This window comes from Anomaloglossus baeobatrachus, chromosome 3 (genome assembly GCF_048569485.1).
Source record: "Anomaloglossus baeobatrachus isolate aAnoBae1 chromosome 3, aAnoBae1.hap1, whole genome shotgun sequence".
Taxonomy (NCBI): Eukaryota; Metazoa; Chordata; class Amphibia; order Anura; family Aromobatidae; genus Anomaloglossus; species Anomaloglossus baeobatrachus.
The window spans coordinates 124,008,884-124,033,874 of NC_134355.1; the positions used below are offsets into that span (position 1 = coordinate 124,008,884).

Below are 24,991 nucleotides of genomic sequence, written 5' to 3' on the forward strand. Positions count from 1 at the left end.
TGTGCCCATTCCGGGGGACTGGGAGCCGTAGACTCTGGGCTGGCAGCGGTTGCTGCGGTGGTGGTGGGGGGGGGAGGGAGCTACAGGGGCACCGGACTCACAGAAGGAAGAGGTGCTATCATCCGCTAGTAGCTCAGCGTGGCAGGATACATTAAAAGAAGGGAATTTTGTTACTTACCGTAAATTCCTTTTCTTCTAGCTCTTATTGGGAGACCCAGACGATTGGGGTATAGCTACTGCCCTCCGGAGGCCACACAAAGCACTACACTAAAAAGTGCAAGGCCCCTCCCCTTCTGGCTATACCCCCCCGTGGTATCACGGGTTCTCTAGTTTTAGTGCCAAAGCAAGAAGGAGGAAGCCAATAACTGGTTTAAACAAATTAACTCCGAATAACGTCGGAGAACTGAAAAACCGTTCAACATGAACAACATGTGTACCCGCAAACAACAAAAAAATCCCGAAGGACAACAGGGCGGGTGCTGGGTCTCCCAATAAGAGCTAGAAGAAAAGGAATTTACGGTAAGTAACAAAATTCCCTTCTTCTTCAGCGCTCTATTGGGAGACCCAGACGATTGGGACGTCCAAAAGCTGTCCCTGGGTGGGTAAAGAGATACCTCATGTTAGAGCTGCAAAACAGCCCTCCCCTACGGGGATGTCACTGCCGCCTGCAGGACTCTTCTACCTAAGCTGGCATCCGCCGAAGCATAGGTATGCACCTGATAATGTTTGGTGAAAATGAGCAGACTCGACCAGGTAGCTGCCTGGCACACCTGTTGAGCCGAAGCCTGGTGTCGCAAAGCCCAGGACGCACCCACAGCTCTGGTTGAGTGGGCTTTCAGCCCTGAAGGAACCGGAAGCCCAGCAGAACGGTAGGCTTCCAGAATTGGTTCTTTGAACCATCGAGCCAGGGTGGCTTTAGAAGCCTGCGACCCCTTGCGCTGGCCAGCGACAAGGACAAAAAGTGCATCTGAACGGCGGATAGGCGCCGTGCGAGAAATATAGATTCTGAGTGCTCTCACCAGATCTAGCAAACGTAAGTCTTTCTCATACCGGTGAACCGGCTGAGGACAAAAGGAAGGCAAGGATATATCCTGATTAAGATGAAACGAGGATACGACCTTAGGGAGAAACTCCGGAATGGGGCGCAGCACTACCTTGTCCTGGTGGAACACCAGGAAGGGAGCCTTGGATGACAGAGCTGCCAGCTCAGACACTCGCCGAAGCGATGTGATCGCAACAAGAAACGCCACTTTCTGTGACAGGCGAGAAAAGGAAACGTCCTTTAGAGGCTCGAAGGGCGGCTTTTGCAGAGCAACTAGTACTCTGTTCAGATCCCATGGATCTAACGGCCGCTTGTACGGGGGCACAATATGACAGACCCCCTGTAGGAACGTGCGCACCTTAGGAAGACGTGCTAGACGCTTCTGAAAAAACACAGATAGTGCCGAGACCTGCCCTTTAAGGGAGCTGAGCGACAAGCCCTTTTCCAACCCCGATTGTAGGAAGGAAAGAAAAGTAGGCAATGCAAATGGCCAGGGAGACACTCCCTGAGCCGAGCACCAGGTTAAGAAAATCTTCCACGTTCTGTGGTAGATCTTAGCAGAGGTGGACTTCCTAGCCTGTTTCATGGTGGCAACGACCCCTTGGGATAATCCTGAAGACGCTAGGATCCAGGACTCCATGGCCACACAGTCAGGTTCAGGGCCGCAGAATTCCAATGGAAAAACGGCCCTTGGGACAGTAAGTCTGGCCGGCCTGGTAGTGACCACGGTCGGCCGACCGTGAGATGCCACAGATCCGGGTACCACGATCTCCTCGGCCCGTCTGGGGCGACGAGTATGACGCGGCTGCAATTGGATCTGATGTTTTTGCGCAGTACTCTGGGCAAGAGTGCCAGAGGTGGAAACACATATGTGAGCCGGAACTGCGACCAATCTTGCACTAAGGCGTCTGCCGCCAGAGCTCTGTGATCGCGCGATCGTGCCATAAATGCCGGGACCTTGTTGTTGTGCCGAGACGCCATTAGGTCGACGTCCGGCACCCCCCAGCGGCGACAGATTTCCTGAAACACGTCCGGGTGAAGGGACCATTCCCCTGCGTCCATACCCTGGCGACTGAGGAAGTCTGCTTCCCAGTTTTCTACGCCCGGGATGTGAACTGCGGATATGGTGGATGCTGTGTCCTCCACCCACATGAGGATTCGCCGGACTTCCTGGAAGGCTTGCCGACTGCGCGTCCCTCCTTGGTGGTTGATGTATGCCACCGCTGTGGAGTTGTCCGACTGGATTCGGATCTGCTCTCTTTCTAGCCACTGCTGGAAAGCTAGTAGGGTAAGATACCCTGCCCCGATTTCCAGAACATCGATCTGAAGGGTGGACTCCTGCTGAGTCCACGTCCCCTGAGCCCTGTGGCGGAGACAAACTGCTCCCCACCCTGACAGACTCGTATCTGTCGTGACCACTGCCCAGGATGGGGGTAGAAAGGATCTTCACTGTGACAATGAGGTGGGAATAAGCCACCATTGCAGAGAGTCCTTGGCCGTCTGGGAAAGGGAGACTTTCCTGTCCAGGGAGGTTGACTGCCCGTCCCATTGGCGGAGAATGTCCCCTTGCAGTTGGCGCAGATGAAACTGCGCAAAGGGAACTGCCTCCATGGCTGCCACCATCTTCCCTAGGAAGTGCATGAGGCGCCTTAAGGGGTGCGACTGGCCTTGAAGGAGAGACTGCACCTCTGTTTGCAGTGAACGCTGCTTGTTCAGCGGAAGCTTCACTATCGCTGATAGAGTGTGAAACTCCATGCCGAAATACGTTAGTGATTGAGTCGGTGACCGATTTGACCTTGCCAAATTGATGATCCACCCGAAAGTCTGGAGAGTCTCCAGCGTAACATTCAGGCTGCGTTGTCATGCCTCGAGGGAGGGTGCTTTGACGAGTAGATCGTCCAAGTAAGGGATCACCGGGTGTCCCTGAGAGTGCAAGACTGCTACCACTGCTGCCATGACCTTGGTGAACCCCCGTGGGGCTGCCGCCAGACCGAATGGCAGAGCTACGAACTGAAGATGGTCGTCTCCTATCACAAAACGTAGAAAAACGTTGGTGCTCCGTAGCAATTGGCACGTGGAGATAGGCATCTTTGATGTCTGTTGAGGCAAGGAAGTCTCCTCGAGACATTGAGGTAATGACGGATCGGAGGGATTCCATCCGGAACCGCCTGGCGTTCGCATGCTTGTTGAGCAGTTTTAGGTCCAGAACAGGACGGAAGTCCTTTTTTGGAGCCACAAAGAGATTGGAGTACAAACCCTCGCCCTCGTTCCTGAGGGGGGACAGGGATCACCACTCCTTCTGCTCTTAGAGCGTCCACCGCCTGCAGCAGGGCATCTGCTCGGTGGGGAGGTGGGGCCGTTCTGAAGAATGGAGTCGGAGGACGAGAACAGAACACTGTCCTGTGCACGTGAGCACAAAGTCCGTCACCCACCGGTCTGTGACCTGTGGCAGCTAAATGTCGCCAAAGGCGGGGGAATCTGCCATCAACCGCGGATGCGGAGAGAGAGAGAGAGCTGAGAGTCATGAGGAGACCGCCTTGGTAGCGGTTCCTCCGGCTGCCTTCCTTGGGCGTGATTGAGCCCGGCCGGAATCTGAGCCCGTCTGAGGTTTTGTAGCCCTTTTGCACGAGGACAATTGGGACCTGCCCGAGCTTGGGAAGGACCGAAACCTCGACTGTACTTTTAGGACAGCATTAATAGGGTAAGTCGCAGTGCAGACATTGCGGAGTTACGGACGCCTCTGCGGTACAGATGTACATGTGCTCAAGGCCAGCTGCACAAGAACAGCTGAAAAGGTTAGGTTGCCTATACCGCTGTGAATGCCGGAGCAACCGACACGCCGATAGCCTCCTAGACAGATTTCAACCAGAGTCCATCTGTCTGTGAATGGCATCTTTAAGTGAAGCCCCATCTCCAGTGCAACTATGGCTCTAGACGCAAGCCTGGAGATTGGAGAATCCACCTTTGGACCCTGGGTCCAGCGCTTGACCACGTCAGGGGAAAAGGGATAACGTGTATCTTAAAAACGTTTGGAGAAGACGCTTATCTGGTAAGCGTGGTGTTTCTGGACTGCTTCTCTGAAGTCAGCGTGGCCAGAAAAATACTCAATATCCGTTTGAGATACTGAAAAGGGACTTCTCCTGCTGTGAAGCTGACTCCTCCACTGGGGGAGCTGAGGGAGAAAGATCCAACCTTCCATTGATGGACGCTATAGGATCATTCCGTATGGCGTTACCATCCGGTGTATCCGGATTGAAAGCGATGTCAGGATCAAAGTCCTGGAGAGCTGCCTTATCATACAGAGAGTCCTCCTGGGACCCCCCCGTTCCAAATGAGGTTGGTCAGGAAGATTGCCCATGGCCTGTCTGGACTGCAAGTCTCTATCTTATGACAATATATTTGTCGAAACTGCAACTCCGTCCCTGTCCTTGGACAGGGATGACAGGTGGTTTCTTTGGCCACGACTAGTAGAGACCCCGGCAGACGAAGTGCTAGAGACCCCGGCAGACGAAGTGCTACAGGGGAGCATGCACACAATGGGACGGTGTCATGAACAGCCTCCCATGTAGTAAAAACAGCACTGAAAATCTGTGTTGCTTTTTTGCCGCTGCCGACTAGCCATCTAGAAGTATATAGCCAAGATTGGTGACCGTACAGTGCAATGTATAGCATACAAGCATAAAGTACAAATGAACACTGCAGCACAAGCAATCCAAGCAGCATAGAAGCCTGTGCCCTGGCACCTCTGCTCTTCTGCTGCTGTAGACTAGTCATCTAGGGGAATATAGCCCAGAAGAGTGACCATACAGTGCGATGCATAGCATACAAGCACAAGTACAAATGCACACTGCAGCCCATGCAATACAAGCAGCACAGAAAAAAAAACCTGTGCCCCAGCACCCTTGGTTTTCTGCTGCTGTAGTCTAGCCATTCCAGGAGAATATAGCTAAGACTAGCGACTGTACAGTGCAATGTATAGCATACAAGCATAAATACAAATGAACACTTCAGTACGTGCAATACAAGCAGCCTAGAAAGCCTGTGCCTTAGCACACCTGCTTTCCTGCTGCTGATGTGTCGCTCTCCAAGCGGGCATATAGCGACCTATGCAGTTAAAATACACATGTATACACTGCAGTATATATTGGGGTCAGCACTATGTGTGCCGCTTACCGCCCGCCTATAAGCGGGTGTATGGTCGCCATAGTCCTGCCTGGTTGCCGAAAGTCCGAGCTCGGACTGCAGTAATGGCTGCCGGCGTCTTCCCCAGCTCGTGTGAGGAGGGGCGGGCCGTGGGCGTGCCCCAAGGCAGAGCGGGAATCCGGCGTCCGACAGTGTGCAGTGAGAGGGCTGGAGCATGTAAATAAGGCTCCAGCCCTCGGCGCTGCTGATTGCTCAGCGCCTGTCCCCTTCCCTGAGTGACAGGGAGGGGGCGGGAACGAAGCGGCACTAGGCCGCAGAAGCCGGGGACTGGATTTATAAGCGCCGCCGCCGTAAAAGCGCGGTCGGCGCCCAGTCCCCGGCGAACTACAAGTCCCAGCCGCGCCGCCGCTCCCGGAGCGTCCGGCGCGGTAGTTCCCAATACACAAAAGTCCCCCAGTAAACTGCAGGAACACCAACTCCATCGTTACGGTCCCCGGCGCACTACAACACCCAGCCAGCCCGGAGTGTGTCTGTGCCTGCCGGGGACACAGAGTACCTGTATGATGCAGGGCCATGTCCCTGATTGTACTCCTGCTCCATATCCATCAGGTTCAACTGGGTCTGTGGATGGAGCCCGGCGTCAGAGCTTTGAGGCCGGCAGGATCCCACTTCCACAGAGCCCTACAAGGGGATGTGGAAGGAAAACAGCATGTGGGGCTCCAGCCCCTGTACCAGCAATAGGTACCTCAACCTTACAACACCATCCACGGGTGAGAAGGGAGCATGCTGGGGGCCCTATATGGGCCCTCTTTTCTTCCATCCGAAATAGTCAGCAGCTACTGCTGACTAAAATCTGTGGAGCTATGCGTGGATGTCTGACCTCCTTCGCACAAAGCTTGAAAACTAGAGAACCCGTGATACCACGGGGGGGTATAGCCAGAAGGGGAGGGGCCTTGCACTTTTTAGTGTAGTGCTTTGTGTGGCCTCCGGAGGGCAGTAGCTATACCCCAATCGTCTGGGTCTCCCAATAGAGCGCTGAAGAAAAGTCTTATAGTTGTTGCTGTAGTTGTGCAGGGCATAAAACATGTGACTGCAGCCTTTGGCTGATGAGCCACAAACTTTGATTGTAATGAGGGAGCAATGCTCTGCAGAGCTAATGTGCAAGTGAGGCTATAACTCACCCAGAACCTGATGGCCCCTCCCCCCCTCCTCCTGTGTCCCAGTTCCTGTGGGAAGGGGGAAACCAGCTCTGAGAGACGCCCACAGGCTCTGATCACAACAAGAGGGAGCAATGCTCTGCAGGGCTCCTGTGTGAGGAGAAGTACGCGCACTTTCGTGAGGGGGCGTGGCTTATCGAGTGACGGAGGGGGTGGGGCTTAGCTCTGACAAAAAGGCATGAGAAAATATAATAAAAAAAAAAAAAAAATGATGGGAAGGGACTCCCCTTCCCTGCTCCAGCCCTGCACAGCAATGGTGGACAGAAAAAACTAAGTGTACCGCAGCTGCGGGTGCACTGAGTCCTGGGAGCTCTCCCCCTCCCCCCGCCCCAGGTGGAATGCTATGCAGGAGTCTGCAATCAGCCCAATCCAGTCAGTGTGACCTTTGCACCAATTCCTGTCAGGGAGCCAGTGTGGAGATTCTCACGCCTGCTGTGCCCGGTCACAGAGCGTGTATCAACTCAGAGCCTGCCAGAGGAACTGAGGAAGTTTTTCATCTGCTCTGGAAATCGGAAGGATCTCACCTCAGCTCCTGTGGAGATGGCAGTCTCTGCCTGGTCACGCTGGTGCAGAGCGTGTATCAACTCAGAGCCTGCAAGAGGAACTGAGGAAGTTTTCATCTGCTCTGGGCTCTGGAAAATCGGTGCCTGTGAGAACCGTCGTCGAGTAACAGCCCAGGATCCAGCATCGCAGGAGGGGGTATGGGGAGGCGACACTCCGCGTTCCCGCCTGTTGATGGTTTTGGGAAATTGGTCCCCGAAGGAAACAGTCGCCCTCTAAAAACAAAAAATTCTTGCTGCAGTAGTCTGCAGAGATGTGCCTCCTAAAGACACTAAGCTAAAACTGAAGTAGCCTGGCTGAGCCAGGGGGTGTATACTGCAGGGGAGGAGCTAACATCTTTGCATCTACTTAGTGTCCTCCTATGGATAAGCAGCATAACACCCATGGTCCTGTGTCCCCCAATGAAGCGTCAGAGAAAAAATAATAATAATAGACATGTCCATGCTGACTCCCGTCCGATCGCTGCAGGAGCTGCCGGTAATCAGTGAAGCGGTCTCCTGACGGCATCAGCTGATAGTTTAAGCCGGCCGGGCGGTAAAAAGCCGGCGTCACCGCGAGACTTATGATCAGCTGATGCGTCAGGTGCCGCATCAGGTGATCACCGCCAGGTCCTGCAGCTATCGGAAGTCTGCACACAGCCGGAGCGGCGATACCGGGAGAGGAGCTGGGAGCGGACATGGCACCGGGAGTCTGCAGACAGGTGAGTATGACATTTTTTTTTTCTACTGTTCACTTTTGAAATCGCAGCTGCTTCCATCTCCTGCCCGGACATGGCGCCACACGGGAGCGGACATGGCACCGGATGGGAGGTGGAGGCAGCGGTGGCGGTAACCGGGAGGATTCACGCTTCTGTGTTTACTGACAGAAGGAATCCTCTTCCTGTAAATGTCACTTTACTACCCACCCCTTGCATTTATACCTGTGTTTTTAGTCATAGAAACGCACTAAAATGCAGCTATATTTGCAATTTGCGTTTTTCATTGCGTTTTTGAACATCTCATTGAACTCAATGGGTGGAAAACGCAGTGAAAAACGCAAAAATAATTGACATGCTGCATTTTTGTGAGCACCACAAAAACGCAGCTAAAAAAAAAACGCTGTGTGCAGACAGCAAAACTGAAAACTTATAAATTTTGCTGGGGAAGCAAAGTCATGCAGTTTTCTGAGCAAAAACGCACCCGAAAAAGGCAAAAACGCCGCGAAAAAAGCACTGTGTGAACTTACCCTAATAGTGCCACCCTCTACTATATGTACATCCCTATGTGTAGCCCACTCCTCGCACCATTTTACCTCCTGCTTTGATATCTGCAGTTCATATTCCAAGTGTTCTCTTTCTTTCTGCCAAGATACTTCTTGTTGAAGTTTTATCTTTTCCAGAGCTTTAATGGCTTCTTGCACCTGAAGGAAAGCAGAGTTCATTTCATCCTTTTGCTCAGTGAGCTCTTCTAGCTTTATGTTCAGTTTATGAATTGTCTCCTGATGTTGTGTCTTTAACCGGGACAACTCGTCCAAGTATTCCTGGTTCTGTAGAAAAAACAAAAAACAGTTCTTAACTTGAATATATTGAATGTAAGGTGGCATTTTATCATGTCAGACAGAGATGCATCCCTCATCTCCCTGCACCCACCGTTTTATGCAACATAGACATTACATATGTCTACTCGAGCTCCTACAGAGATAAGCCTTAGGGGTACTTTGCACGTTGCGACATCGCTACTGTAATATCGTCGGGGTCAAATCGAAAGTGACGCACATCCGGCGCCGGTAACGACGTCGCAACGTGTAAAGCCTAGATGCGCCGATAAACGATCGCAAAAGCGTCCAAAATCGGTGATCGGCGTAGCGTCGGTCATTTTCATAATGTCGCACCAATAGGAGATATGATGTTGTTCCTAGTTCCTGCGGCAGCACACATTGCTGTGTGTGAAGCCACAGGAGCGAGGAATATCACCTTACCTGCGACCACCAGCCATGCGGAAGGAAGGTGGTGGGCGGGATGTTTACGTCCTGCTCATCTCCGCCCCTCCGCTTCTATTGGACGGCTGCCGTGTGACGTCGCTGTGACGCTGCACGACCCGCCCCCTTAGGAAGGAGGCAGGTCGCCGGCCAGAGCGACGTAGCAGGGCAGGTAAGTGCGTGTGAAGCTGCCATAGCGATAATGTTCGCTACGGTAGCTATCACAACATATCGCATGTGCGACGGGGGCGGGTACTATCGCGCTCGCCATCGCTAGCCGATGCTAGCAATGTCGCAACGTGCAAAGTACCCCTAAGGCTCTGTTCACACTAGAAAAAGGATTTTTCTCAAGAAATTTCGAGAGTCTGAAAGATGCACTTGCAGTCAAAAAAACACACCAAAAACACATTTCTCAAGAATATGTTTTGCTGGGGATTGTCTGCAGAAAGGTTACAACCATTTCATCAAGAAATTTCTACAGCAAAACCGCAAAAAAAGTGGGTAAAAACGTAGTGTGTGAACAAGGCCTTAAGGTGTTGCCCAGTTAAAACAAGTTATCACATATCCTCAAGGTGATTATTTGCTGATTGGTGTGTCCCAGCAATGGAACACTCGCCAATCAGCTGATCGGGGAAGATGGCATGCAGGTCGGACACTCGACCGCCTCCTCATTCATTCTCTATGGGGCTGTCGGAAAAAGCCGACCATTGCAGTCCCAGGAGGAATGAATGGAAAGCAGGTCATACATGCACTGCTGCTCCACTGTAACTGGGAGAGAAGTTCCCAATTATGCCGCAGTGTTTCTGTGAAGCTGCAGCAGCATGACCCCCACTGTGCAGGAGACTCGAGTATAAATCCATTCAAGTACATAAGACGATGCCTCAAAGCCGAACGCAGCCAGTGGGCGGGAAGGGAAAACTTGGACAGGTACACAGCACTACACCAGTGCTGCATATCCTTCTCCCTCTCAAGATTGTTACATAGGTCAAACTCTTACCGATCAAAAAGTGATGGCACATCCTTGTAATATGCTGTCACATTTTGAGGAAGGATTAAAAAAAGAGAAAAAAAAAAGACTAACGTTTATAAATTTGGAGCGCACCACAGTCCATTTTCGAATGATGTTTCACATTAGAAGATTATTCCCATCTCTGATGTTTTTGACATATCCACAAAATAGGCCACACAATTTTTTTTAGACAGAAACCCACCTTTGACATCCTACCTATTGGAAGAACTGAAATCTCTCAACTAGGAGTTGAGCAAAAAGATTTGTAGCACCCTGGTCCGATGTTCATGCCCGTACTCCAGGGCAATGCAAATTTCCACAGCCGGCATTCGAGTGCCAGCATCCGGGGTACGTCTTGTGATTACTAGGTCTGATGCGATGATATGATGTGCGTCACACCGTGACATTGCAGCAGCTTAGTAGTTACAACATGCTGGGACTCAAGTGCTGGCCGAGGAAGTTCACAAAGCGTTGATCCAGCTGCCATGAAACACCGCTGTGGTCACTGGACTAGGGTCTTGAGAATAATTTTGTTCAACTCTACTTTCACATGCTGAAGAAGGCAGCATCCAGGCAGAAGCTGGATGGACAGTGTATGCTAAGCTCTCTCCATAACTCCTATAGACTTTAATAAAGAGAGTTGCATAAAATTAAAACAAATGAAAAACGTTATCCAGAAAAACAAGATCTCAAAAAAATGTAGTATGTCATAAAATAAAGGGGGTACAGTAAAGAAGTCAATGGTTGGCGGCAGTGGTCACTATGCTAGACAGCTGTACTAATGGCTTAGAGACCGACATCATGAGGGGTATGATTTTTTTTTTTTTTTTTTGGGAGGGGGGGGGTGGCTAATCACATTCAAGGCTGTTGTCCATTTTTTTATGGCTGGAAACCCTCTGTAGAATCAGGCCATGTAAAAACGTGTGTAAAACAAGATTCAAAATGTAATCTAAGGTTTGTCTAAATTGGATTTTTTTTATATATATGCATAATAATTTATTTTTAAGGGGCAGACCTAGAATTTAACACATCAATATAGTGGTCAACAAGAAACTGCCATTTCTCACCTGCTGGTTTATGTCTTCCAGTTTTCCATGTGTAATATTTGTTTCTTTACTGAAATCTTCAATTTGGATTCTAGATTTTGTAGAATACAAAAAAGATGGTTATTCTCCTCACTCAGACAAAATGATAACAGCAATGATTAATTTGGCCCAGCTTTGTTTATTTGACGCGTCCCCCCCAATGTTAATGATATTGCAACCTCAGCAATCTGCTCTGTCCAATTACTTCAAGATTTTGGAAGCTTTCAATATTAAACTGTATAATAGCGAAATATTTCAAGATGCCTATACAAAAGAGTATACATTAACTCAGTTATTTTCTATGGTTGCACTTTATCTCTCATGTACATTGAATTATTACCTGTACTTCTTATTTAGATCTTCCAGATTTGTGATTTCTTGCTGGAGTCGCTCTACTTTACTCTTGAAGAAGATGTTATCATCTGACAATCTCTCGAGCTCCATCCTATATAAGATCAAAAAAAGACCAATGATGACCCTCATTTCCAGTAATAAAGAAAAGGTCTTTCTACTTTACAAAATAAAATAAAATAAAAATTATGATGCAATACATTAGTTTTTTTTAACAAAAAATGTATAATTTTTTTGGGTAACTTAATAGAAGCACTTGCACTTTTGTAAACTAGACAAATCATTATGCAAAGTATGTCCAAATATGCAGAATAAGATAATTAATATACGGTAAATCCTTTGCCCACTATTTTTACAATTTTTTAGTAATTTAATATACATAATTACTTGTCCTAGGATGTCGAGAACAGATCGCTGCCACTAGGAGGAGGCTACGTTCTTCCTTTCCTGCGCAGTCTTCCATCTGAGACCGGAGCAGGGTACTAATGGTGCGCTAACTGGCACACTTCTGGAAGGACACTGTGTTGGGCACTGTTATAGGGGGCACCGCTTTGTTGTCCGAGTTTAAGTTTGATTACACTGAAGTAGTCAACTAGACAAAATTAAAGTTAGATCCAGAAATATTTGGACAGTGACACAAGTTTGGCCATTTTAGCTGTTTTCCAAACATAATCAAGATGCAGTTATATAATCAATATGGACTTAAAGTACAGACTAGATTTAATTTGAGGGTATTCACATCCTAATTGGAGTAAGGGTTTAGGAATTACAGCTCTTTCATGTGTAGATGCCTGTTTTTCAAGAGACCAAATGTAATTGGAGAATTATCTCAGATGCACTACTGGGCTGCATGGGCTATTCCCTTAATTATCCATCAATTAAAGAGGTTATCCGGCTTATTTTGACTTTTTTTTATTATTATTACCCTATTGGGCTACATTGGGGCAGGTAAGTAGATAGTGACCACTTACCTGCCCTGCTGTAAGCCCCTCTCCCCTGGGTCAGAGCGGTCATGTGACCACTCCTGCCGCAATTTTGCTGTTTCCGGTCATTTCATGTCAACATGGGCAGGACCATGTTGACATGCAAATCTGGGAACAGCTTGTTGCCACCCTGCTGGGCGGGTACAGTGAGTGAGTCCCCGCCCCCGTTCCCTGCACCCTCCCACACATTCCCCTGGACCCCATACTCTCCCCGCCCACGGTGTCACCGCCAGCACCGGGCCCCCTGCTTACAGTGCTTAGGATAGCAGGAGTGCCCGTGCAGTCTATGTCCCGCTCCCTGCCAGTCCCGCGGCTGCTCGCACTGCAGTGTATCAGCAGCTTCTCACAGTGCGTGCAGCCGCGGGGATGAGCGCTGCCGCCAGGAGGTTAGATGAGATCATTACCTACTGTGATGATCTCCTCCTCTGCCGACGTCACCGCTGTCACTGCCTTCTATGCCCGACGCGTTCTCACGTCACGTCTCGCGGGCGGCCCGAGACGGTCACTAGCGGTGATGTCACGGGCTCTCGCGATACTGCTGAGAACGCGGCGGGCATAGAAGTCAGTGACAGCGCTGACATCAGGAGTGCAGGAGATCGTCACTGCAGGTAATGATCTCATCTAAACTCCTGATGGCAGCGCTCGTCATCCCCTGCAGTGACCTGGGCTGACCTATTGATGTTCGCTCAGGTCACTGCACTGCTCTCCCAGACAATGGGGAACATTCTGTTCTTCATTGACTGGGACATTGACTATGGTATGGATGTCGTGGGACCCCCTTATTGGATTACGCCAGACCCTGATTTTATTGTTCTTTTCAATAAATTGGTGAAAGAGGGAATGTTTTGGGGAGTGTTTTTTCAAATAAAACTTTTTTTGTTGTCCATTTTTTTTTTATTACTGACTGGGTTGGTGATGTCTGGTATTTGATAGACGCGTGACATCACCAACTGCTGGGCTTGATGCCAGGTGACATTACACATATGGCATCAACCCCGTATATTATTCATTCATCCATCTCTCTGTCTCTATATCCATCTATCCATCTCTATATCTACTCATCTATTTATTGTTCTTGCTGCTTCCGTTTTTTTGAAGTCCGCAAAAAAACAGAAGGCACGCGGATGACACGGATGCATCCGTGAAAAAAATGGACTGTTTTTTTGCAGACCGCAAAAACAGAACGGTGATGTGAATGTAGCCTACATGTGTTCCTTATGGGGGTAGGGGGTCGGTACAAAACGATGGTGGGGGGGGGAGGTCGGTACAGAGCACCGTTTGTGTGTGTGTGTGTGTGGGGGGGGTGTTTGCAGAGCCCGATGTGTGTGGGGGGCGCAGAGCCCGATCTGGGGCTGTTATTTCCAATGCTAGAGTGATAACAGGTCAGTGCTATGGCAGAATACTGACAGGGAATGTGTGTGCAGGGGGCGAGCCTGGACACTGAGGGCGGGCAGGGGGCGAGCCTGGACACTGAGGGCGGGCAGGGGGCGAGCCTGGACACTGAGGGCGGGCAGGGGGCGAGCCTGGACACTGAGGGCGGGCAGGGGGCGAGCCTGGACACTGAGGGCGGGCAGGGGGCGAGCCTGGACACTGAGGGCGGGCAGGGGGCGAGCCTGGACACTGAGGGCGGGCAGGGGGCGAGCCTGGACACTGAGGGCGGGCAGGGGGCGAGCCTGGACACTGAGGGCGGGCAGGGGGCGAGCCTGGACACTGAGGGCGGGCAGGGGGCGGGGCTATACACTGAGGCCGGGTGGTGCCAGCTGTGACTGGGAGGTTTGGCACAGGAAGTGGTCAGTTTGCTGGAGCCTAATGTAAACAAGGAGCTGCAGAGAATAAAGGGATAATTCAAGAGGAACAAAAGTTAGAAAATAAAAAATAACAATGTAGGGGCGATTTATATGACAATACAGCACATATAAACTCAAAAATGTTTGGTAGGCTAATGTCGGACAACTCCTTTAAGAAGGTTATTGCGAACTCACAACATGCGGTTAAAGGCACTCTCAATGGAAGAGAAACAGGCCATCATTAGACTGTAGAAAAAAAGAAATCCATCAGGAAGATAGCAAAAATGTTAGGGGTGGCCAAATCAACAGTTTGTACATTCTGCAAAAAAAGAAAAAAAAATGTGCACTGGTGAACTTGGGAACCAAAAAGGCCTGGGCGTCCACGGAAGACAAACAGTGGTGGATGATTGCAGAATCCCTTCCATGGTGAAGAAAATCATCCTCACAACATCCACCCAAGTGAAGAACACTCTCCAGGAAGTAGGTATTTCAGTATCTAAGTCTACCATAAAGAAAAGACTTCATGAGAGCAATTACAGAGGGTTCACCACATGGTGTAAACCATTAATTAGCCTTAAAAATGGAAAGGTCAGATTAAACCCTGCCCATAAAAATAATTAAATAAAGAAGCCGACCCAGTTCTGGAAAAGCATTGTATGGACAGATGAAACGAAGGTTAACCTGTACCAGAATGATGGGAAGAAGGAAGTATGAGGAAGCTTGGAATGGCTCATGATCAAAAGCACACCACATCCATCTGTAAAACATGTTGGAGGCAGTGTGATGGCCGGGCATGCATGGCTTCCAATGGCACGGGGTCACTAGTGTTTATTGAATGTGACTGAAGACAGAAGCAGCTGAATGAATTCTGAAGTGTACAGGGTGATACTTTCTGCTCAGATTCAACCAAATAAAGCAAGACTGATTGTACATCTGTACGATGAAGTGCTGTACAATGAGCTAAAACATGCGCAGGAGTTAATAAGGCCAAGAAGTGGAATATTCTTCAATGGCCGAGTCAGTCACCAGACTTCATCCCATCAAGTTGCATTTCACATGCTTAAGACAAAACTTAAGGCAGAAAAACCCACAAACATCACAAAAGAGGGAACAGTCAGCGTCGGACTGGCCCAGAGGAGCGCCGGAGAATCCTCCGGTGGGCCCCCGTTCCCCAGTGGGCCCCCATGCTTTATATTGTGTGGGGTACCGCGGGCTTGTTACCGCAGGCTAGGCAGGGGTGTTTAGCGGGCAGACTGGGCCCCCAGCCTTTCCATCATAAACTGCAGTGATCGCACAGAATAATCTGTGCGCTCTCTGCAGTTTCCGTGGTTGGACCTGTGGTGACATCACAGTCATGTGACTCACCACAGGTCCTTGCAGTGCGGGAGTCCTCATGCCTGCACCCTGCACAAAATGAGGTGCACGCAGGAACTGCAGACTGCACCTCTCATATTCAAATGTCGCGTGTCTTTTAGGCGCACGTACATTTAAACGGTGCGATGCCTTGACTGAGAAAGAGGAGTTCCTCAGCACCGCACCGACATCTGTCATCACCGGGGCCGCACAGAAGAAGAGGACGCGCAGGCACCAGGTAAGCGTTTCTGCCTCCCCCTGCAGTGAGCCTCTCCCTTGCTGTGAGCCTCCTGCCGCTGTGTAAGCGCCTAGTACTGTGTGCCACCAACCCAGTGCTGTGCCACCCATGGTGTCGAAATTGGGGGAAAAGTGAGGAATGTGCTCTGGGAGTGACTTATTTTCTGCAGAGTCGCGTCATGGCAGGAAGAAGTGATGGTGGTCAGTGCCGGATGAAGAGGAAAAGTAGAGATTAATAACTTCAACTAGAGAAGTCACTGGTAAGTCAGTGTATTACATGTACACACACACTATATACACAGCTCCTGTGTATAATGTCACTGGTGATCACTGTATTACCTGTACACTGACACTCTATACAGAGCAAATAAATATAGAAGGGCGGCACTCCTGCTATTTTATAAGGTGCCTGGACAGGGTCCTACCCCGTATCAAAATGTTCCAAACAAATCCGGCACTCAAATTAATTGAAATGAAATTAATTTTTTTATTTTTAAAATTTTTTCAAGCAATTTTGTGTTTTCAAAAAAAACGTTTCGGTCAAAGGACCTTCATCGGTTTTTTTTTTTGGTTTTTTTTTTTTTTACACACAAAGCTTGTAAGGTAGTGTGGATAAGCTACGATTTAAATAAGAAACTGCCTGCATTACAGACCCGGAGAGGCAGTTTCTTATAATGGCACTGATTGTAATATTAGTGTTATTAGTATTGTGGTTTTTATTCATGATCATTATTGTAGTATTATTCAGGCACTGTGTGGTGGTATTATGTGATCTGGCCACAGTGTGGTGATATTTATCTGTTGTATGTGGGATTATTTGGTAATTTATGTCGTCTGGTCATAGTGTTGAGGTATTTCTCCCTAGTATGTGGTAATATTCGGTCACTATGTGCTTTGATTATGGTGAGGCGGTATTTCGTTCTTGTATGTGGTTGTATTCGGTTACTATGTGGTGGTAATTTCTGGTCTGGTTTAGTTTGATTTGGTATAGTGGATTGTGCTGTGCTGGAGGTCACTTTCTCTCTATCAATAAAAGGGAAGATTATTTCCAGTAGAGATTAAATATTTGAATGTTTAACCCAGCCCTGTCACTATTACACTGTAGCAAATATCCCAAGTAATCGCCTATTCTAAGGCCATGTGCCCATGTTGAGTATTTGGTCAGTATTTTACATCAGTATTTGTAGCCAAAACCAGGAGTAGTAAAATCAGAGGAAAAGTATAATAGAAACACGTCTGCATTTTAACCCACTCCTAGTTTTGGCTTAGAAATACTGATGTAATATACTGACCAAATACTGACCCTCTGAACGTGGCCTAAGGATAAATGATAACTTATTCATCTGTGGGGACCGATTGCTGGGACCTGCACCGATCGTGCAACTTTTATCCCCTTGAAAGTGGAGCGGATGTCCGACTCGTCCCCGGATTCATTCATTCAATAAGTGATTACCTACCGAACCTGTGGATCCGTAATCGCTTGTCACCAAAGATCACCCTGACTGCAAACCACTGTAACTGTACATCAGTTATTATGTGTGCATAGGAGATGTGCAGGAGCTGCCTGTGCTTCACAGTCTATGCTCCACTATAATGAGGATAACGGCTAACAGGTATTTGTATACTGCTGTAGGGTGGGCCCCTGGAGTCAATTCCTCTGGTGGGCCCCAAACACCATAGTCCGACGCTGAACACAGTGTTTGGTGAGGTCTATGGCTTCCAGACCTCAGGTAGTCATCACCTGCAAAGGATTCTCTACAAAGTATTAAAAATGAACATTTTATGTATGGTAAAGTTACTTTGTTTAATTACTTTTGAATGAGGAGTCTTTGTAAAAAAAAAAAAAAAAAAATGATTGCAATTCCTAAATGTTTCATGTGATATTTTTGCTCAACCCCTTTAATTAAACCTGAAAATCTGCACTTCAATTGCATCTCACTTGTTTCATTTTAAATTAAAAATAGCGATGGGGGCGTGTCCTGGCTATGGAGGAGTGAGGACGTGTTTGTCTCAGCTCCTGCCACCGGACTACATTACTGACAATTAAACCAGCCCAAGAGCCTGGAAGAAAAGGATATGCAGCGCAGGAGAAGGGAGAGCTCCCAGGGGCCCAGCAGAGGAGCGTCACGGACAGAGGAGAAGGGAATTAGAGGCTTCCTTACCGGGCCGAAGCAGAGGACAGCACTGCAGACATCTCCCAAGATGGAGAGGCAGGGGAAGCCCCAGCAGCAGCAGAGACAGAGAGAGGAAACCACCCGGGCAGCGGAGGAGAGGCAGCTGATAACCCCAGACAGCCAGTATACAAGGTCTCAGGTACAGGAGATCCCTGGAGCAGGGAGCATGGGTACAACCCCCACCATTGCTGATTGCAGACCTGCAGTGGGGAGGCCTCAGGAGGGGGGAGAGGTGCCCTTACCCCTGTCACAGAAGGAGGACAATAATAAATCTCAAGCAGAGGCTGTTAATGCTGCAAATGGGGAACAGGGCCCTGCTAGTGGAAATCTCCTATCTTCAGTGAGACACAGCCTGAGTCAAAGTGTGTATGATATGGAAATGCAAGCAGAGTTAGAGCCTGCCACAAGTACAATAAGATCACATGAACCAGGAGTGCTGACAGAACTTAATGAAATCCGGGCACACATCTCTTCTATGCCCACCAGAGAAGATATGGAGACATATATAGCAAGGCTGGAACAGGCATACCGCACAGAGCTGTCGGCCCTGAGGGGGGAGGTGGAAAGAGTGGACACTCAGAACCAAATACAGGCAGCTAAAATACAGAATATAGAAGACACCACTCAGGCACAAGGGGCCATTTCGGATCAACACTCCCGCCAAATACAATATATGGTGGAAGCAATGGACGATGCTGAAAACAGGGGCCGGAGAAACAATTTAAGGGTCCGGGGTTTACCAGAGTCTGTTGAACCTAAGGATCTCCAGAGAGCCCTCCAAGTGATGTTTAATGAGATCCTGGGTGAACCATCAAGCCAACCCCTGGAGCTAGACAGAGTGCATAGAGCGCTTGGCCCTAGACCTACACAGAATGACAGACCTCGAGATGTGATTTGTAGGGTCCACCGTTATGTCCTTAAAGAGGCCATCCTGTTTAAGTTGCGCAGTGGAGTTTCACCATCATACGAGGGGAGCCAAGTCCAGATTCTGCAGGACTTATCCCGTTTCACTTTACAAAGAAGGAGAGCACTGAAACCTCTCCTGGACATGCTCCGTTCGTATGAGTATAAATACAGCTGGGGATTTCCCTTCCGCCTGCAGGTCCGACACGCGGGAAGAATGCATGTTCTTAGGAACCCGACTGATATGCCATCGTTTGCTGCAGCCCTGGACATTCCGTTGGTGCCTATAGAGGAATGGCCGGTGTTTCCAATGGGGGTATGGGGTGCTGCCCCAGATGGTGATCGGATGCGTGGCCCTCGAAGAGGAAGACCAGTCTGATGTTTAAGGAGTTATTGGTTTATAAACAAAAATTCATTGGGTTGTTTCTCAATAGAATGTACCTCCCAGTTTTGCTATAATTTTTTTGCCAGGGGGATTAAGTCTTTCTGATTATGAGGGGGGGGGGGGTTCCCTCCCGCCTTCCTGGAAGAGGGGGCGGGGGGCACCCCCGTACTGTGTATAGCACATTATTCTCTCTAGACCTTGTGTCCTCACATTATATAGGGCTCTGGCTGACAAACTAAGTTGAATAATTGCTTATTGTTAGTCCGGGGCAGGGGGCTCCTTTGTAGAAAGTTCCCTCCCTGATTGGGATAACACGCCATAAAGGAGTGGCGTAGTCTCACCATCCCTAGGTTAGACAGTTTGGTATTCTCATACCTATACAGTTACTTTTAGTCTTTTTAGACCCGACGTTAGGGTCTTGTTGTGACCTTGCAGGTGGGAGGCACTCTGACCTCCTTGCCTTTGGTTTCTACTGCTTTGTTGGTAGTTTCTTTTGTATTCTCGACCTTCTTACCTCTTCTCTTTTATTTCCTCTTCTCTTTCCGTGCTCTTCCTATCCTACTTGCCTGCACATCTCTCTCTCCCTAATCCCCGAACCTATCCCTAGAGTCCCCACCGTTCCTCCGCATTGGAATGACGCAGATTAATTGGGGTTCACTAAATGTGAGGGGACTTAATGTCCCGCAAAAACGCTCCCAGATATTTTTTGACATGCACAAAAAAAGAGTCCATATACTATTGATCCAAGAAACACATTTTAAAACGGGCCACCTCCCCATCTTTAGAGACAGATATTACACTAACTGGGTCCACAGTTCCAACCCAGAGTCAAAATCCAAGGGAGTGTCCATAGGCATCCATAAGTCCCTAGTGCACACAGTTCTAGATACACGGGTGGACACGGAGGGAAGATTTATATTCCTGAAAATTAATGTTAACTCATCCATCTTTACCATTGTCAATTGGTATCTACCGAATAGAGATCCGGCGACGACCTGCTCCTCTCTCCTGTCATCACTGGATGAATTCGCAGAAGGGACCGTGATCGTAGGCGGTGATTTAAACTTCACTTTGGACCCTAAGGTAGACACAACGTCGGGACATAACTTTCTCTCAATAAGGAAACTAACGAAGGTTAAACGTTGTATACAGGAACTCAGATTAGTGGATGCATGGAGAACACTACACCCAGTAGACCGTGACTACACATATTTTTCCCCGGCTCACTCTTCGTACAGCCGTATAGACCTATTCCTTGTAAGTCAGAAGGCCCTGACATGGCAGATACAGGCCTCTATAGGCAGTATCTCTTGGTCAGATCATGCCCCCATATTTTTGAGCCTCACTATGCCGGATGGGCCTGGGAGGCCATGGTCTTGGCGGTTGAATGATAGTCTGCTGAGGGACCAGGGATGCTTGAAAGACCTGCAGAACACAATAGATGAATTCTTGGAGATACACTCAGGAGACACTACTACCCTACCTGTTCAATGGGAGACACTAAAGTGTGTGTTGAGAGGGATTCTGATCAAACATGGGGCTAGGATTAAGAGGGAGAGAGCCCAAACTATTCTGTCTCTACTTCAGAATATTTCAGACCTAGAGAAGATCCATAAGCAGACATTATCCCCGGTGACACTGACAGAGCTAGTTAAAAACAGAGAGGAACTTAAATCCATTCTGGACCGACAATACGAGCGCCACAGGAATAGACTAAAAAGATTTATGTATGAATATGCGGACAAATGTGGCAGACCACTAGCTAGGTTATTACATCCGAGGGGGGACCCCAGTCACATCCCTACGATCAAAAAATCGGACGGCCTTTTGACTCAGAACCCAATCCACATAGCGGACCAGTTTCAAAAATATTATAGTGACCTTTACAACATAAGGGGCAAATTTGGGGATATGCCACAAGAAGCTTTGGAGACTAAAATAAATGATTACATACTTAAAACAGCCCTGCCGACTATACCCAATACTGAGGTTGAAAACCTAGAAGCAGACTTTACAGAGACAGAAGTGGCATCTATTATCAGGGATTCTCCCTCAGGCAAAAGCCCAGGTCCGGACGGGTTTACCCCCAAGTTCTATAAAATTTTTCAGACTCAGTTATCCCCGTTCATGACCAAAGCATTTAACTCCATATCTGAAAACTCCCAGTGGGTAGCGCAGTCTCTTGAAGCACACATATGTGTTATCCCCAAACCGGGAAAGGACCACTTGCTGGTTACAAATTACAGACCCATCTCACTGATTAATTTAGATTTGAAATTTTTCTCTAAAGCACTTGCCAACAGACTTGCCCTGTCCCTGCCTGGGATAATACATACGGACCAGGTGGGATTTGTAAAAGGCCGGGAGGCACGGGACAACACCAACAAATTGTTCCTCCTGATGGCTCGGTCGAGGGCTCAGTCTCTCCCCATGTGTTTACTTTCAGTGGACGCGGAGAAGGCCTTCGACCGGGTCAGTTGGAGCTTTATGATGGCAGCCTTGAGACAGGTGGGTTTGGGTCAGAAATTTTTGGGCAGAATTGCGTCCCTGTATTCGAGACCCTCAGCAAAAGTGAGGACAAATGGGTTTCTATCATCATCCTTTCTGGTCCACAATGGAACGAGACAGGGATGTCCACTGTCGCCCCTCTTATACGTCATAGTCATGGAGCACCTTGCGGTCGCCCTGAGAAACAACACAAGCATCCACGGGATAGAGGCGGGTGGGGAGAACCGTAAGCTGGCTCTATTCGCGGATGACCTTCTCATGTTCATTTCCCAACCACACATATCCTTCCCGTCCTTGCTCAAGGAGTTCGAAGAGTTTGGCAACTTAAGCAACTTCAAAGTAAATTTTTCCAAATCAGAGGCCATGAACGTGACTTTATTGGCAGAAGACCTTGCGAGAGTATCACAAAACTTCCCTTTTAAGTGGCAACCGTCAGTTTTAAAATATCTGGGAGTTATGGTACCTAGGGATCCAGCAAAAATTGTACATCACAATTTTTTCCCCTTATTAGAAAGGACAATCAGGGACTTAAAGAAATATGACAAAAAGAGATTGACGTGGTTTGGGCGTATAAACGCGATAAAAATGGATGTGTTACCGAGGTTCCTGTTCCTGTTTCAGACAATACCCATACAGCTACCGCTAAGTTACTTCTCCAAGATCCGGACAGCCTTGTCTGGGTTTGTCTGGGGGAACAGGAGACCCCGAACAGGAATTAAAACTCTGACCAGACACAAAAGTGACGGGGGGGCGGGGCTCCCAAATTTTCAATTATATTACAAGGCAGCTATCCTAACGAGATTACTGGACTGGCATTTTCATGGTAATTCGAAACAATGGGTGGTGATTGAACAGGATGTGCTGGGAACTCCCTTACATCTACTTCCATGGTTAGAGAAAGAAAGTAGGATCCAGATAGCGAAAGGAATGGAGTTCACGCGGACAGCGATGGGGATGTGGGATGGAGAGATAAAAAAGGGATCTCTCTCTCAGGAGCAGGGCCCACTTACCCCCGTATTCGGTAATAAGAAGTTCCCCCCAGGACTCCACTCCCATAGATTCGGGGGATTTACTCGGGCGGATGATACTCGTTTTTGTCACGTGCTCCAGGGACACACCCTACCAACTTATATTTCCATGCAGGCCACAGGGAAAGAGATTTCCTGGATGGAATATATGCAGTTGAAATCTTTCCTCTCGTACCAGGACAGGGAGAGAAGGATGAGGACACCCCCTACTCCTTTTGAGAAAATATTTTTACAGGGCTCATCACCTGGACATGGCATCTCACTCATTTATAAAATGTTGAACCAGAGAAATAGGGTGGATAAACCTCACTTTGTCTGTAGGTGGGGAGAGGAACTGGGAGAGGATATTCCAGAGGACGATTGGAGCAGAGTGTACCTGTGGACCCACAAGCTTTCCTTGGCGTGCGCCGCTCAAGAGAAAAGTTATAAAATTCTCACAAGGTGGTACCATTACCCGACTAAATTACATGCTATATTTCCCTCTGTGTCTGATGTGTGCTGGAGGTGTGGCACAGACACAGGTACAATGCTACACATATGGTGGAGCTGTACTAAGCTGCAACCCTTTTGGGACTCAGTGTTCTACCTGTACAAAAAGATGAGCGGAGGTGAAGTAGAAAAATCCCCCCAGGTTGCTCTTCTTTCTATGCTCCCAGGAGCTATTAAAACACAAAAAAGGGACATGTTGCGATTTTGCCTGGCGGCTGCCCGTATGATTATCCCACGATTTTGGAAACAGACTAGATGCCCTACGGTGCTGGATTGGTTGGAGGAAATGACAAACCTCCAGAGAATGGAGGAGCTGACAGCAGAACTAAATGGGAACACAGAAAAATTTACTACAGTTTGGAGACCATGGATTATGTTCATGGAGTCCCCAGAGTTTGTGGAGAGTTTGGCGAGCTTTTTGAACTGAGAAACGGTGGGGAGTCTCATTCCTTCCCCCCCCCCTTTTTTCTTTTCTTTTCTTGCTTTCCCCCCTCTCCCCCCTTCTCTCTAATTTCCTCTTCTTTATGCTTGTATCTTTCCTCTTCTTTCTTTCATTTCTGAACATTAATCTGCATTTTTCTAGTTTCATTTTTTATATGAAAAGATTTATCAATAATTCATAAGACAATAGACACACAAGGAGAATGAGTATAATAGGATACGGGAAGTCAAAAGAAGTGGGAATTCTGACCTATAATTTATAAGTGGTTGTATGGTAATATCACAAAGATAATTTGAAGAATTCCAAGAAATTTAGTAATGTAACAATTTCTGGATATTATCCCGGCATTGAGAAAATGATGTTTATGTATTGTAATTGCACAAATGATATGTTTGTATGTTGACAACAGTTTCATCAATAAAACAGATTTGAAATAAATTAAAAATAGCGGCCTGCAGAGGCCAAATCACGAAGATTCAGTCACTGTCCAAATATTTCTGGACCTAATTGTATTTCTTCAGTTAAGGATACTCGCTGCAGATTTCTCACATCGATTTGCAGTGAAATACCACACAAATCTCATCTACATTTTGGGGAAACCTTTGCAGAAAAAAAAAAAAAAAATTAAAAAAATAAAAAGGTACTTATTCAGAACGTAAACTAGCTGCACAGGTAAATCATGATCAAAACAGTTTTCCTGGTATTTTAGTTTCAGAAAACCTGATCTAGGGTGAGAATGCTACACAGTTTCATATTTAGCAAACAGTTACAATATTCCTTGATAAATCCTGACTGACTATTGACTGAAAGATAAAAGATATATATTTTCATATGCGCAAATTCACAATGAATATGCAAAACCACCAAATATGATAATCATCTCAGGACCGTGTCGGCATCTTTCCATCTCGATATCTTACTTCCCTCTTCACTTTCCATACACTTTTATGAGCAGCAACTTGCAGCTCATCCTTAAGTGATCTCATAATTTGGTTTCACTGATTTATGTAAGAAAAGAAAAAACTTTTTTAAGTGCTTACATATATCATGGGACCAAATTATTGCAGTAGATTAATCCACACTGAGAGAACTTTGTGTGCTCATTACAAATAACTACCGTATTCATGTGTCCAGCATTGATGTTCTGAGTATGGACCACGATGTCCAGACCGGCTGTGGATCACCTGACCTATGAAGAATATATATGAGGCTTTCTGGAGACCTGCGGCTGATCTGAACATCCTTGTCCATACTCGAACCGTGAATGTTGGACCTGTGAAACCCACCTAATTGCATGACCGGAATGGACTCCCACAACAAGACAATATAAAGCTACCA

The 24,991-nt window shown here is 47.9% G+C and overlaps 1 protein-coding gene across 1 annotated transcript in view; it reads right to left on the reverse strand.

Annotated features, from left to right (window-relative positions):
• NINL (ninein like) overlaps positions 1-24,991 on the reverse strand; it is a 321,722-nt gene that overhangs the window by 70,655 nt on the left and 226,076 nt on the right. The window contains exons 19-21 of the mRNA XM_075339423.1: positions 11,354-11,458; positions 10,996-11,065; positions 8,254-8,487 (exon numbers count right to left, since the gene is read on the reverse strand). Coding sequence (XP_075195538.1) covers positions 8,254-8,487; positions 10,996-11,065; positions 11,354-11,458 — 409 coding nt within the window. The remainder of the gene's footprint in view (positions 1-8,253; positions 8,488-10,995; positions 11,066-11,353; positions 11,459-24,991) is intronic.